The 17,339-nt window shown below is 24.8% G+C and overlaps 2 protein-coding genes across 7 annotated transcripts in view; both read right to left on the bottom strand.

Moving 5' to 3' along the window:
• LOC148228955 (uncharacterized) overlaps positions 1–4,935 on the bottom strand; it is a 49,050-nt gene extending 44,115 nt beyond the window's left edge. For 4 of the 6 annotated variants that reach the window (XM_088199144.1, XM_088199148.1, XM_088199146.1 and 1 more), the window contains exon 1: positions 4,807–4,935. The gene's annotated coding sequence lies outside the window, so the exon portion shown is untranslated. Of the gene's footprint in view, positions 1–4,108 lie in introns of all 6 variants that reach the window. The other 2 variants (XM_088199145.1, XM_088199147.1) reach the window with 2 other exon arrangements.
• A 3,816-nt stretch (positions 4,936–8,751) lies between these two features.
• LOC148228954 (U-scoloptoxin(01)-Er1a-like) lies at positions 8,752–16,217 on the bottom strand. Its single transcript, XM_088200255.1, has 4 exons — positions 16,119–16,217; positions 12,219–12,338; positions 11,850–11,951; positions 8,752–8,835 (listed from the first exon to the last, which is right to left on the bottom strand). The coding sequence occupies exons 1-4, from the start codon at positions 16,215–16,217 to the stop codon at positions 8,752–8,754; spliced, it is 405 nt and encodes a 134-aa protein (XP_088056381.1).
• Positions 16,218–17,339: the final 1,122 nt, after the last annotated feature.

Below are 17,339 nucleotides of genomic sequence, written 5' to 3'. Positions count from 1 at the left end.
ATTTAGAATTACTGATCCTTTAAATATGCCAAACATAAATTTAAATAGTCAATAATATAAAATATATATCTATAAAATAATTATTAGAGAGGTTGCTTGTTAGTAATTATCAAGGATAGAGCATAGCATGAAAGAAAAACCTTCTCGTTTAATTAATTGAGGGCATAAGACACTGAATATTTCACAATAACTTTAAATAAACAACAAATACAATATTGTTAATAATAATTTTGAACAATCGGTAGATTATATCATAACAATTCATTCAAATCCCAATATCATAGATGGAGGAAAATCACTTCGTAATAACCGTGGAATAGTTTTACTTTTCTGAAATAATGTTTTATAGATAAACTGAACTCTACGAGTCATCAATGTAAGGAAAATAGTTTATAATAAGTCGAATTTTAATATGATACATGGAAAAGTCCCAGAGGTCAAGTAAGTTGCAAAATTTCATGTCTGAAGGCCGTCTGGTGGCAATTCGCGGCTCTTCGTCGGTTTTTATGTTATATGGTTATATTTACATAATTTTGTAAGATGTATGTGTATTGTGTAACGGCCATACGACACTGGCTAATGACAGGTGTAACGAAAAACGTAACGAGAACGTAGACGCGATTAATTTCGTTGCGAAACCGTTATGACTCTATATCGGGCCGATAAGTGTGCACGATTGTTTTGTATAAGACAATCGAAATGGTTACCGTTACTTTGCAAGGATTAATTTTCATAGCGGATTCGAACAATGCTTCGTTGGAATATTATTAAAAACACAATTATTTTGTGTTTGATTCAACCAACAACAAATAGCTATTGAATTGGCAAGATGCTGAGATAAACCCTTGTTTATAAAAATAATCTTGACTCACTTATTTTTTTATATTAATATTTAGCATTGAAAAATCAATGAGAATAGAATAATAAATATTGATATTAAAGCGCTTTAATGCAATATTAAGTAAATAGGCTATAAACGATTATCCATTCAGGCAAAGTGATATGATAAAATGCAAACATCTAAACCTTGGTAACTGATTTTATAAAAAAATCCTAGGCCAACATTTTTTCAGTTCCTAATGTAAAGCATTTTTTGTTGTTGCTGTGGAATGTATAGTTTTTTTTACTGTTAATTTTATCATTATATAGTTGGTGTACGATGCAATAAACTTTGTCATTGATCATTGATTATTTCTCTTTGTGATAAAAAAATCACTATGAGTAAAAAGTAACTGTAATTTAATAAAAAAATCGACTATAAAAAAGCTAAATAAAATAATATACTATGATGGGCAATAATCGATTATAAATTAAGTGAAAATTACACGGCCTTGCTGACTTTTCAGTTAGTAAAAAAAAATTCTCACGATAGTACAGATCATTCAATAAAAAAATTTTTTTAGTTCTTAATCTAAAGCGTTTATTTTTTATATAACGTAAAATTTTTTATGATAGTAAATTTTATCATTTAATTAGCTGAATATATTGAATATTTTTTGTGGAAAAGTTATTTCAAGTGAAAAAATCCGTACACTGAACTTTTTTAAAGCAATTTTTAAAATATGTTTTATATCGATATAATTAAAACTACGGTAGTTATCGTTTTCTTAAATTTAACAAAATGCTATTTTATATAATAAATATTTTATTTTAAAACGTTTTATCTTGTTACTATTTTTTTAGCTACAATTTTTTCTAAAAAAACACGGGGATCAGACGAGCTAGCAATTTTTTTTTTCTCAAAGCTATACAATTTATTTTATCTAAATAAACATTTTTTTCAATAGCCGCCATTTTTAATTAAGAGCTATTTTTAGAATAAGTGTAATGTCGATATGATTAAAAAGTATGGCACTTATTGTGTCCTCAAATTTCGTCAATGACAAAAAATTTTTTTTTTTTGAAACGTATTTCTGTTAATTTTTTTAACAGAGTATTAATTTTTATGTTTTAAACAGACTCCACTAACACAAACTTAACCAATATCTATTTTTAGAGTAGGACAGTAATAATGTCCCCAAGAACCCGCATAAATAAATAAAAAATGTAAGAAATAATAATATTGAAACGTTTCTTACTTTCTTACTATTTTTACTATTTTTACTGTTTTATAAAAATCGACATTTAATGAAAAAGATGGCTGATCAGACTGGCTGGCGAGCCTAAGACATTTACAAGATATATTTTAGAATAAGTTTCATGACGATACCATTAAAACTACATTAGTAGTTTTCATAAATGACAAAAAAAAACGTAAAAAAAGATTTTTTAATATTTATTTTATTTAAATTTTTATTTTTAAACGTTTTTTACCATTAGATTTATTTAAATATTTGGATAAACGTTATTTTAAAACAAGATGGTGGATCTGGCTAGTTATGAAAATTTTCATAAATATTTATGCATAAATATAATTAAAATTTTCAATAAATGCAAATAAATATATTATATAAAAAGAGTTTAAATAAAATTTTATTTAAATTACGAAAATCATGGTCACAAAAACCTTCTTATTACATATGATCCACAAAAAAATATTCGCTTTTTATTTTAATTTTAAAACATTTTTCTCCGAATGGATTTTTCATCGCCATTTAAAAAAATGATTAGACATTAAAGTCAATTTTACAAACTGTTTTATAAAAATCCTATGAAAATTACGGATTTTTTATATTTACGTAATATTCTGTTACGTTTTTAATAGTTCACAGAGTCTCGTCAAAAATGTTATTTAGCATTATAAGGAGATATTTTTCCTACACGCTACAATTTTTTTTAAATAGCTGCCATTTTAAAACAAGATAACTCACTCAGCGCAGATATTTATAAGAGAAAATTAATACAAAAGTTTGTCATTGAAGTCACAAATTATATATAAATTTGTTATGTAATAAAAAAATCGACCATAAAAAAGCTATATAATCTGGATAACATATGGTAAAAAAAGCAAAAAGAAGTATCACACAATAATTGAAAATATCATATTTTATATTCAATTAAATTCATTCCTCGATTTAAAACTTATATAACATGAGAAAAATGTTAATAAAAATTATTTCTGAGAATTTCGTTACAACAAAATCACAACAATAGCTTAAAAACTAATGAAAACAAATTAAGTAATCAATAAAAAAAAAAGGTTTCGATTAATTAGAATATAAAGTTTTACTAACATTAAAAAATCTCACTTTTGCAAGCTAATAAATTAAGCTCATTACATAGTGTTTTGAAAAAATATCTAATATTTATTGTAGTCTTTTAACTTTAAGTAAATATTTACTTTTGTAGCAATTTGTGTGCAATAATATTTTAATATAAATATTCATTAAATTAAAAAAGTATGCAATATTAAAAGCTTACAATAAAACAAAAAAAAGTACATATTATGTGATTATTTAAGCTAAATTAAAGACAAGAGTACCACAAAATTTTATAATTGGCTATGAAATTATAATTGTTGGAAAGAAGCAATCTAAAATAGTTAATTGCGTAATATTATATGGTTCTAAAGATTATATGATTGTTGCAACAACAAGTAAAAATAATTAAATCAGAGCAATAAGTTGCATTTTAAAAGACATTTTGGTCAGTTTTATTTTTAAAGAATATTGATATTCCAACAGCGTTACTAAATAGTATGTCTTCGTAATTGTATAAAATATTTTTATACAAAAATAACGTATAATTAAATTTAATTAAAGTATGTCAACATTTTTGATTATTTACTATCAATATTGTAATTAACTATGCATATGTATTTGATATACAATTCGTATAGTACATTCTGGTTTTCTATATAATTATTGCTCCATTTTCTTATAGTCAATCGACCGTATAAATCGTTAGAGATAACTTTCAATTTTAGAATGTTAACGTATTTCTAGAAAAAGTCTAGTGTGCATTTAAAAGTAGCCCAGATATAAATATTTTAACACGAAAATATTTCTTTGACGACAAAACTATTTTAATCTGAAGCTCTGCGATAAATACTAATTAACATAAAAATACAATTTAATAAGCATATTATTATGATTCTATAGTGGCAAAATATAAAGTATATTAACGCAATGTTAATGTGAATGACATAATAAAGTATATTAAACCTTACGATTTCGTTCTAGAAGCAATATCGAGGCGACCTTGCTACTGGCTGACTAAATTGTTAATGTGTAAAGAATCAGTAGCTGCGTTTAATATATGCATCGCAATCGACATTATATGGTTTAAACGACTGTGTTTCAACAATCTATTATAGATCGATATTTTATATCAAACACTATATAGATAGAGTAATGCGAGTTTAACGGTTTAATTAACTATTAGAATGTATGACCAGACAAAGGCTCCAGATTCCGCAGTAAATTGCGGCGTGAGAGCGAAATTTCCTGAAAGTTTAGTTGCCACACGACTAATTGAAAGATTAAACCAATTTTGGTTTCACGCTCGGTCATAATAAAGCAGAGTTTCTTAATGTACAATTTGCACAATTGAAATATATGATGTTGTGTATGTACAATGTTTTTGAGCTGAGCTTTTATGAAGCTGTTGCATAACACTCGCGTATGTTAAAGTGGATCACTTTTACAAAGTACATTGTAGGCACTTCTGTGTTTTTTTTTTAAATAAATAAAACATTCGTTTTCTAATTGTGCACATTGTAAATAAACGGCGATATAAAAATATCGTTTCGTTGTGTTTCACAGAGTGAGAGTTTCGCGCTCACAATAGTTTCACATGCTGTCCGACTATTTGTTTTTATATTTTTTCGTTCAATGAATGGACCAATGATCACGAAGAAAACAGCACCTGGTATTCACTAGAATGTCCTTTCACGGTTGAAGTCCTTGTCAAACGCGTGGGCGGTTCGGAAAAAAGTTTGAGAGACACTGGCGCGAGATATAGAAGACACGACGCTGCGGCCACTCGGCCTCGACTGAACGGACAGAAGTGATTGGCTTTTTCTCGGTGCAAGAACACAATTTCGTACACTACATTCGCTAGAGAAGTGGTGGTAAACTGGACTAAGATGGCGCTTTGTATTATGGGAAAAATATAATAAAATCCTTCAAAGCAACTCCATAATCGGGGGCTTTATAAATAACCTAACAAAAATGTTAATGATTATTTTATCAAAGCTGATAAAAGTGTTATAATGTGACAACTTTTCGTTGTAAATTATTTCAAGCGCTTTTCCTTAAAGTATTTCAAAAATTAATCTCATTAAGGATTTTTAAAAATAGATGTAATATCTAGAAAATAAAAGTTTTGTATAATTTTATTTAATTTAACTACATATGCTATATAAAATATTATTATATTAAAATAAAACGCATCATTTTACATGTAGCTTAGGTTATTGTATATTACAAACAATTCTAACTAAGTTAAATCCAGGAAATCCATTAAAACGAGTCACATAAAGTACAAAAATATAATTTCAACCAAATAACTAATCACAAAAGTAGACTATTTTAAATATATTCTGAATAAAAAATCTAGTTAAATGGGTTTTACTATGGTTTTAACATTTGATTAAAAAATCAAGTAATATTCAAGACTTTAAAGATGTAAAATAAACTATTTTGTAATAATATTCTAAAATATACGTAACACCAAAAATAAATCAATAAGTGCAATTACCTTATTTTAATAATGAGTGAGTTACAGTATCTAGTTTCTAGTATTTGTATTTTCTTTATACTAAAACAATATTTGTATTAAAAAAGTCGTTATCATAATCTATGAGCATTAAACGCGAATTTACAAATACGTTCGTTCTCAAAATTTAGGAGCGTAAAACGCAATTTTATAAGAGCGCATTCCAATACTGACCCCAAAAGGTTTTACTTCCATTATATAGTTTTAAAACAAAATTGACAATAATTGTATTAAAAAATCAAAGCATTTTTATTTATTTTTAAAAATTCAATATTAATATATACGAGCGCAACGCGCAATTTTTCAAGCGCGTAGCGCAAAACTGCTTAATAATGTAAATTTTAATATATATTTACAGTGAAAAAATTAGCAATAAAATAATTACCATTTTTAAATTGAGTTTTTACCTTATTAAAAATACTTTTTTACGACATACGAGCGCAGAAAATGAATTTATTAGCGCGTAGCGCAAATCTAGACCTTAGTATGTGCTATTTAAACTACAATATAAATAATTTGTATTATATAATGATCTTTTTCTATTTAAAAAAAAATCTTATTTAAATCTACGAGCGCAGAGTACGAATTTATAAGAGCGTGGCGCAAAACAAATACTAGTACGTATAAATTATAGTTATTTAAAATAAGACAATAATTGTACAAAGAATCAAAGCGTTTTTATACTATTTTTTAATTATCTATTGTAAAAATTTCTTATCATAATCTACGAGCCCAAAGCGGAATTTAACAAACGCATAGCGCAAAACTGCTGCTCTAAAACTTCAATTCTAGTTTATATAATTTAAACAACAATATACAATAATTGTATTTATAACTACATTATACATATTTTTTACTATTTATATATATTTTTAAAAGTCTAAAAACTAAAAAATTGTAAATATAGCAAAAATATGTGTTCAAATAAATTTTATTCTTTTTTAAAATATAAAAATGCGATATCAAGATAACTTAAAGCCTTAAAATTGTACGTTTAATATTAAAGCTAACTTTAACGAATCAGTGTAACATATTTTGATAGAAGCTCATGTATTCTGTTTTTGAGATTATATGTATTTTAACCAGGCGCGTATGGTGAGATACTTTCCCTTTCGCTCGCTCACGTGCTAAGTGAAGAGAGTGAGTGAGAGATAAGGGCGTGCGGAACGCATGTAACGTCAATTAACACGCGAGTGAGTGAAAAGAAAGTATCTCATAGTACGCGCTTGTTTTTAATACATGTATAAAATTTTCTTATTTTTCTTTCTTATAAAATTATATATTTAAAAAATACGTTTTTTAAAGCCCTTTTCAATCATAGCTTGAACGTGTTAACTGATCTATATTATATATAGTATATGAGTGTTTTGTGTGCTTTTTCAGATTAATATATTATCACTGTTCAAAAACTGAAAATCAGCAAATGAAAAACACACGAGCTAAACTTTTTTATGTAAGCTAATTATAATATTTATGATAAGAATGTGTTAAACTACAAAGTTAACATGTTCTTGATATAAGTGTTTTGTCAGAGAAAAATAAAAAATGTATTTCTGTGCAAGAATTAGATTAATATTTGAGAACATGTCAATGAAAATATGTCACTTCCAATAATTCTTGCTAAAAGGGTCATAAAATAAATTGTAATATTTTCCTACCAGCATAACAAATAAAGGACAGTTATACTTATCCGAGCGGACGTTCTTTAAAGAGTACCTCAATAAGCATTTTAGAGCAAGTGTATAAATATACAGAAACCCCGGATTATAAATTCTAAAAGATTGAGACACTGCCAAATGTATGGATTTTGAATCTACCGCACGTTTTTATACACGCCAAAGAGTCTGATAATATATGTATTAGACAATAATAAAAAGTTTGCTTTCGCCCCGAAGCATCGATATTAGTCAGAGGATCGAGTACTGGATGTTGTACTTTCCGAATTCTCAAAGGTATATAAGCTTCTTTTGCCACATCTTTCAGAACTACAATTTCCATTTCGACTCGGATTAAAGGGAAGTTCACCTGAATTCGCTCCAAGCGGAGCAACGCTGAATCGACCGAGACAATCCTTGGAAGACCGAGAATAGGCACCTAAATTCCTATGAATTTAACCAGATATTTAATACGACTACGTAACGCAAAACTACAGCGAGAACACTGTTGTAAAATGTATTTTTTAAGACATTTCTATCATAAATTTTATTATTTATAAATATCTTATGTCAGTAAAAATGGTATTTTATAATAAAAAAAATTGTTATTAAGAAATATAAAATCTTAGAAGTTAAATGGTATATTTTAATATGAATTTTTATGATTTTTTAGCTAATAATTTGATTAAAATGAATGTTTGTACTAAGAAATCCGAAAAGACTTCGACGCACTAGCATTAAGCAAACTCGCGTCTATAAAACACCACTTGTCAACTTTCGCCGCGAACAGACTGTACAATATACGTGAATTGAAACATGTCTTGTTACCTAATACTTTCACATATGAAATCTATAAGATACGATATTCAAAATGATATATTTTACTATGGTGATTTTTATTTACCTCGCGCTGAAGGAGCACAATCACTTGCGACGTTTTGTTATTCGCACATATGCGCACATACACACTATTTGGGTCTTGATTTTCTTAGGTAATATGTGCAGCATCAATACTCAGCAATTTTGGGTCACTCTAATTATGCGCGATTTAAATATCGAATGATAGAACACGTTGCTATGTAAATTTTATATTTGTTTACATAAATATAATATTTTGTTTTGAAAAACAAAAATAAATAAATTAGGAGAGTTTAACATTCAAATAAACCATCACCCCCGCAGTTTTGACATTTTGGAGCAATTTATGTGACATAATCGATTAAATATTGTGTATGATACAAAAACATATATTGCAATATAAATTACGTAGAATAATAATATACATTTTTATTACATGGTATAAGTTAACAAATAAATACTGTTTTTTTATTTAATTTTCTTTATAAAGCTTTTTAAAATAATGGTTCAATTAATAGCTAAATTTATAAATAAGATATTTTCAGTGGGAAAGTGGTTCGAGACTCGGCTGATTTTTCTCTTATCCTTTTATTAAATTCCCCTCGCTGTCTTTATATAAATCGTTGTTGATGCTGTACAGTGATGGTGCTTCTTGGCAATTTACCTGAAATAAAATAATAGTATTAAATTATACTTTTTATATTAACAATTTAATACACATAAATTAGACTATACAACAAATTTGGCACTAAAATATTATATAAATTAAAGTTGTACTGTATTATTATTTTATATCCGAAATATTTATTAATTTTGTATATTGATAAATAATTTTTATTATTTATTATTATTTAGCATGAATTAAGTGAAATATGTTGTAGAAAACAATTTAAATTATTTTAATGACATTTAAGTAAAAATTTCATTACAAAAATATTTATGTATAAATATCATTTAACAAAAAAGTTTTACTTAAAATTTTAAAAGTGATAATAAAAAACAATATAATATTATATAATATTAAAAAACTGAGTAGCATTTAATATCTAATATTTTTATTTAGTATATGTAATAGTTTTCAAATATTAGTGATAACTTTTAATAATACATGTTTACAAATTTGTGTATAATATATTTTAAGTTCTATATGGTTTCTTTATTTATTATTAAATAAATATTTTTTAATGTGTTTTTCGATTAAAAAATTGTATATTAGTTACATGGAAAATATTTTCTTTGTAAAATTAATTGTAATAAATTATTCAATTCAAGTTATTTTTTATAAAAATACTGAAGAAATAGTATACAAAAATATTAATAAGAAAAGCTTGAAAAAAAAATATTTCTTATTTTAATATAAATAAAATTGATATACTTTTGTGACTACTATTTAAATAGTAAGAATTTATATAAATTATTGATGATTAAATTAGTATAAATATTTAACAGTTAAGATTTTTAGTTAAATATATTTTATCATGTAAAACTATTGTATTAATATTATCAGAAGAATTTTTTATAGAGAAACTGAAAAATTATATTCGAAAAACATGATTTAATGTTAACTAGAAAAGCTTTTAATAAAAAAAATAATATAATTATGACTTCAATTTAAATACATCAATGTGTATTATTTAAAAAAAAAATATTAATATAAGACTGTTTTCGGAGCATTTTCTAAAGAAATATTCAATAAAAAAAATAAAATACCGTATAATAACCATTTTATTTTATAAAACTAATAATATTTTATTATTCTTTTCAAGATATTATTTTATAAAAATACTAAAAAATATAATTTAATGTTGCTAATAAAAGCTTGTAAAATTGCTGTTTTTCTATTTTAATGTATGTATTGAAATGGTTAGTATTAATATAAATTTATCACATTGTCACTATTTTAATATAAATGATTTGTATAAATATATTACAGTTAAGATTTTTGATTGAATTTTAAATAGCTTTATAAATTATTAGTATATTTAAAAAAATATTATTCAATAAAAAATAAAGTTTCTTATAATAACCATATTATGTATATTTTATTTTATAAAACTAATTATACTATTGCATTAATATTTTTGAAATAGCATTTTTTATAAAAAAACACTTTAAAATTGTAGTCAATAAATATAATTTAGTGTTAACGAGAAAAGATTTTATAATCGTTCTTTTCTGGATTTTAATTAAAAAAAATCGAAACATAACTTTGCCATCTATTTAAATGGTTAGTATTAATATACATTATTGCTCATAATTTTAATGAAAATGATTAGTATAAATATTAAACTATTAGATTTTGCTTGAATTTTAAATAACTTTATAAATTTATAGCATTTTTTCTGAATAATATAAAAAAATATTATTCGATAAAAAAATAAAATATGTTTCTTTGTAAAAGTTATTATAATGGCTTATTAATTTGTCAAGACAATGTTTTATAAAAATACTACAAAAGTGTACTTTTTTAGATTTTAATAAAAAAAATCTAATCTAAAAAATTATGAATACTATTTAAATGGTTAGTATTTATATAAATTAATGGTACATATTCTAAACAAAATTATCAGTATAAATATTAGACGATTAGTTTTTATAATACCATTTAATAGTTGTTAATTTTATATGAAGTATTCAAGGATCTGTATAAATAATTTATGCTTAGTATTCATCTCGATTTTAGTCAGTATGAATATAATTTTTGATTCGTATAAATATTAAATGATCAGTATTTATTTTAAAATTTGGTAATAGCCAAACATATACAAATTTAATTGCAAATTTTAGGCGTTAAGTCTGTAGAATTATTTAGTTGTGATCTTTCATTAAGGTTTCGGAATCTATATATAAATTTTATTTAAATAATCATATTCTTGATAAAAGTGTTAAATGAGTGATTAATGAAAAGATTAATGAAAAATGTTAAATGAGTGAAATTACTACAGTTAAGAAAAAAGCAATATGATAACTTTTGAACTTAAAGGAGTAATAAATAAAAATTACAAAGTTTTCAATCTGTGAGTTACGTAAAATCAAATTAAAACATACTTTTTTTTAATGAGATCTTAAATTTTACTTATCAGTGATTTATAACAGCTACTGTAGCTTTAATAAAGTTTATTAAATAATTTATGCCTTTGTCACATCGATACAAATTATATTGTCATTTTACGATCTTTGTGTATTTGTAAAAAAATTCGGTTTCATCTCTATTCCAGTGGTTCTTATTTTTTTATTGCGTATTAAAACTAATCATTTAATTAAAACAGTGATCTTTTTATTAAAATATGAATTAAATGTGTATTAAATAAATTTAATTATAGATTTAGTATATTTAGATTAAATAAATATAGATTCAGATATACATATGTATATATATATACATATGCAAGAAAACAAACTGTTTTCAATTAATTATATCAGAGTCTTTCAATTTTAAAAAGTTACAATATATCATAACTTTATTAACTAATACCTTTCTTTCCGGTACATAAAATATTTAATGGCACAAAAAAATTTAATCGTATAAAAAAATCCATCATTAGTAACTCTACACGTTGTATAACAAAACCGTTAAACTATTATTTTTATAAATGCGTTTTGCACGAAGTTAAACCTCACAAAGAACGCAATCTATCAGATTCATAATCATAATTAACATCAGACACAAATAAATACCTGATAAAACCAATCACACACTCTGTATGCCTGATTGAAGACAGTCATATTGGGACACAGGAACGAAAACTTTTGACCTGTGGGTAAGCACCAGTGCCAAACCTGAAAATATAAAATATATATATAAGTATGCATATATTGCAATATATTGTTAAAGAAATAAAATCAAATGGACCTTGGCCTTGTTTTGCAAAAAATAAAATCGCTCTCGTAATCATTATTTTTACATGGGAACGAATCCCTCAAACAAGAGCACGACTCTTTGTTATAAAAGTTAATTCACATGATGGAGTCAACCTTTTGCGATTGCACGAAAATCATGTACGCAACTTATCATGAAATTATGACTGGCATATAATTATAAATTACCTGACATCTGGTCTCAGGATCTGCGTAATACCCGGGTACTTTGTCCGAGCATTGGAAAGATAAACCTTTAGGAATTTCGTTGTATGTGGGATAGGGCAGGTCCTTGAGTTCATCTTGTGCCTGAAATATAGTTTTAGTAATAATTATATTAATACGATATTATTTTTATGTTATAAAAAATACGTAGAAATAATTGATTTTACACATATGAGAATTTATGATATGGTTTTTTAAAGTCTCATAGTAAAAGTTTATCTAATGAATTTATTTACAGTTTTTACAATTATTTTATTATATATGTTTTGTAAAAGAAAAATACAAATATATTAAGGCTTGGCATATTGTTTATATATTACAATCCCTTTGACCTAACACGCTCTAGTTATTAATTTCATATGTAACATATGACCTTTGACTTTAGGCATCCATTTAAATGCTAAATAGATACGTTGATGTATTTATTTTGATTTTCGAAATTTGGTAATTGTTTCGGGAATTTGGTAACATTGTAACAAGTTGCCGAATTGTTGCCACATATGCTCCACAACGATTATTTTTCCCATCATTACAATTACACTTTCCCAACGCGCCTATAATAATTGTACGTGTGAAAAATTCGCAGAGAGAATATGATCTCTTTATAAATATTATATTACATGCATAATATATTATAAATGTGTCGGAAATCTTTGGATCGATTGAACGAAATCGAAATCGCACGAATTGGAAATTGCCTCCGGCGTTATTAATATTACATATAGATATTTTTTATTATATCAATTCGGAACCAATAATTTAATCGATTTCCGCATCTTCTCCGTTTTATAGATCAGATAGAGCAAAATTACGAAATTGACTTTCGATATTCTTGCAACAAGATTTTTTTTGACCTTTGTAAAATTGGTTTTATTTATTTTGCCGAGCGATAAAATTTATGTGCATCCGTTGTAATACAATACTTTTGGACAAATTCACATCTGTGTGTGATAGATACAAAAAAAGTGAAAGTTCTTCTACCTAAGAGGAAATTCGATATTATTAGTGTAAATCATAAAGAAAAATGGCGATTGCATTTGTCGATTAATTAGACTTGTATAATTTTTCGTTATAGAATGATATGTATGGTTTTAGAAAGTTTATTCTTAATTTGGAGATGATTTGATAGATATATTGTAAGATAATTATATACCTAACTGTTATATAGATGACTGAATTTTAACTCACGATTAAGAAATATTTATGTATGTATTTCCGAATAAAGTTATTAATATAAATATTAAATAATTCGTGACACTATAAAAAATATGTGTGTGGTTTAAAATAAAATAAACACATAATTTTATTCATATTGATAGTTTATTAAAAATATGAAGTGGCGCATTTAAAACTAGCCTGTGAAATTTTGATTATAGTAACTGAAAATTTATATAACTTGCGCAAAATATTTTTTATATGCTTCATACGCATTATTTTCACTAGCTAAAATTTAATTTTTAAGCCATGCTTTAGAGCTACTTTTAATTGCTTCATTTAATTTTTTTTTGCTAACTGTAGTATTGTCTATATTTTATTATATATGTTTTGTATAAGAAAAATACAAATATATTAAGGTCTTTAAATGGCATATTGTTTATATACAATACCTTTGACCTAACACGCTCTAGTTATTAATTTCATGTGTAACATATGACCTTTGACTTTAGGTAGTATTGTCTATATTTTTTTATTATGCTAATATACTTTAACATTATTGAAAAATAAGGATTACAGATAATTACTAGTTTATAATAATTCAATATATATATATACATATAGTTAAAAAAATTGGACAAGATATAGTAATAAAAATATAAAGACAATTTTTGGAAAACTACAAAAAACTTTTACAAAGTTAAAATATGTATTTTTATATTAAGGTATAATCTTAATGTACTTTATGTTATTTAAAATTATTAATAAAATAGTTTGTTTTCAGATGAAATTTAATTCAATAATATCTTTGTAATATTATATAAATATAAAGAAGTTGCTTTAAAATCAATTTAAAATGATATAAAATATATCGTCATTCCATGAGAAAAAATCAATTAATTAATAAAATATATAAATAAGACTCGTTGTATGAAGAATCTGAAATTTCTTCAAATTTATGATTAGGACAGGCCCACCATTGCCAAAATATCGTCGTATTACAAAAAATATGTTTAATAATATATATATTTTAATATTTCGGAAGATTCATAGTATTTTAAAAAACATTTTTTAAAAAACATTTTTTAAAATACTATGAATCTTTCTACATTATATAATATAAAAAATAGGTGAAATTAAATAAAATAAAAAATTATATCTCATATAGTCATTTGATAAAAAACAAAAAAAAAATCCAAAAAACTGAAGTTTTTCGAAATTCGTGATCATGGCAGGACCACTATTGCCGAAATATCATAGTAAGAAAGAGTAAATGTTAATCATGATGAAACCCGGCATTACATATATATTTTTTTTAATCAGGTTTCCACATCGTAATTGAAACTTACTGTTGGATATTTCGGCAGTGACGGACCTAGCTTGATCATAAATTTAAAAAAATGATTCCTAAAAATATTCATGAATCTAAATATGTATATATTATATAAAAAAAGGCGAAGCAAATTAAAATATAAAATTATATATTATTTATTCATTCAATGAGAAAAACAATGAAATAATAAAATAAATAAAAATGATGCACTGTTTAGAGAAATGATTATGGGAGAACTACCACTGTCGAAATATCATAGTGGGAAACAGTTAGTTTTAATTGCGACGAAACCCGGCTTACAAAATAAATACATATTTTAAAACCATGCAATTTAAACTAATTGCCAGATATTTCGGCAGCGAAGAACCTGCTATGATCATAAAATAAAAATATCTTAAAAATACCCTAAAATCTGTATAAATATTATAAAAATAAGGTGATTGTTTAAATCAAATTAAATATAAAATTATATTTTATTTAGTCATTTGACAAGAAAAAACAATGATTTAATAAAATATATAAACGAGAGCATAAATTAGATTTTAATATATTTATATATTATGATATATATATATATATATATATATATATATATATATATATATATATATATATATATATATATATATACGTAAATAACGTTAAAAAATAAAATATAATTATTGTTATATCGAAAAATGGACAGAATATATTTTTTCTTAACCAGTGGAAAAAATCTGAAAAATAGTTTGAGTCCTATATGAACCATATTTATCTTGACTATCGGAATTAGGGATTATTGTATAATTATAATTTAGTTAGATTAACATAAAAATCATTTTTCTAAATTTTTCTAATGTCGCGGATGATTTATTAAAATATAATTGGTATATGTATTATATTATGAGATGTAATAATAATTAATAAAATACATGAAATTTACAGACTCTATTCAGTCTAGTGTCTCATTGATTACTTGTGAGTGTTGATTGTGTTTACCTGGTAATAACGCATTATGATATTGCCTGTGGTGTAACTACGAAAGATTTACAATAAAAATCATGTTAAATATTACAAAAGTTATAATATAATAAACGTTAATTTAAGGCAATTTAATAATTTAATTCATCAATTAAAAGCCAAACATATCGATGTGTGTCTGTTAATATACATACAAATACATATTGTGTAATGTCATTACAAAAAGTGCTAATCAAGATAATGTCTCAACACATTTTTAACGAAACGTCGGACTATAAAAAAATTGTTGTCAAATAATTATTTTTAGTAATGAATATATAAATACTATTATAGTATACTTAAAATTACTTTGTAATATATATTAAAATTTATTAGGCAGATAATAGCATCGTTTTAAAATAATTTATGTCACTTACGTTCACGTTATTCCTGAAAAGCGCGACAATCACAATGAATATCGTAAAGCACAAAACGTTTTCGGAAAAGCTCCATTTTCTGCACGGTACCAACTGCATGTTGTCGAATATCAAATCACGTTATCTCCTATGTGTGTAATATAAAACGTACAACAAACGACCGACAGGAAATCCTGAAAGATCACCGATTATTACTTTCCCGTCTGAAAAAACAGAAACGACACTTTTTCACACAAATATCACAAACACCATATATTAATATTATTTTGTATACATGCGTGATTTTTCTACGGGGCACAAACGCGAATGAGTGATTGATTGCGATTTTCATAACGTTTTATATAATTTTTCCGCAGCGCTTCCACAACGGTGGAGGGGCGCGTTGCGGAATCGTCTCTTATTATTTTCCCACATAATAATTATACATGTGAGATATTCGATGTTTGCAATCGATTCCGTTTAATGTTATCGTCGCATTAACAATGTGGGAAGTCTGCTTCGATTTATCATCCGGGTCAAGGATGGACCTTTATTCATTTTTAACCGCAATATTTAACTCAAATGTTAAACTGGTTAAACGCTCCAAATTGCGGATGATACATTTGCTTTTAACCTTGGATCCCACAATCATACAAAGATCAATTAAACGCAAATTAATATCTTTAGACAGCGAGGGCATGTCTGATGTGTGCTAGAGGCAAAACATATTTGTGGATAATTCATATTGCCTAATTTTCAATTTTGATGGCATACGAATGTAATTTGCAATTTCTCAAAGATGTGCAAAAGATAATATATATGTATATAAAATGTTCACGTTTCGCAAATATACAGTGCCATTTTTTTGAGAATTGTATTAGCCGCTCTCTTGTTTGCTTAATGTAATTATAATACTCGATCATGAGGTAAAAGATCAATGTGTGGTGTAATATATATTTAGTGTGTGAATAATATAATGGATTTTTAATAAGCCGAAAAATAAGTGAAAAAATCGAAATCGTTAAATTAATTTTTTTTTAAGAATGATAAATATAGTTAAAATTAAGTTCATGTAAAAATGATTTTAACGTAAACTAATGTTTATATTATACATGTTTATTTTACAGCTTACAATTACATGATTAACTGAAAGCGTAATCTATTTATCATAAGTTTATTATACATAATTTTATTTAACAAATAATAATCTAATTCTAAATATTTATAATTTATTTTTGGTAA

The sequence above is a fragment of the Plectrocnemia conspersa genome, unplaced genomic scaffold (genome assembly GCF_051122295.1).
Source record: "Plectrocnemia conspersa isolate PC_06_02 unplaced genomic scaffold, ASM5112229v1 ptg000012l, whole genome shotgun sequence".
Taxonomy (NCBI): domain Eukaryota; kingdom Metazoa; phylum Arthropoda; class Insecta; order Trichoptera; family Polycentropodidae; genus Plectrocnemia; species Plectrocnemia conspersa.
Note: the sequence above shows the minus strand (reverse complement) of the source record. Positions and strands in the feature narration are given on the sequence as shown.

Coding starts and splice junctions, on each gene's coding strand:
- LOC148228954 (XM_088200255.1), bottom strand. CDS start 16,217: ATGCAGTTGGTACCGTGCAGAAAATGGAGCTTTTCCGAAAACGTTTTG. Junction 11,952..12,218: donor ATCCTGAGACCAGATGTCAG/GTAATTTATAAT, acceptor TTATATTTTCAG/GTTTGGCACTGGTGCTTACC. Junction 8,836..11,849: donor TGTGTGATTGGTTTTATCAG/GTATTTATTTGT, acceptor ATTTTATTTCAG/GTAAATTGCCAAGAAGCACC.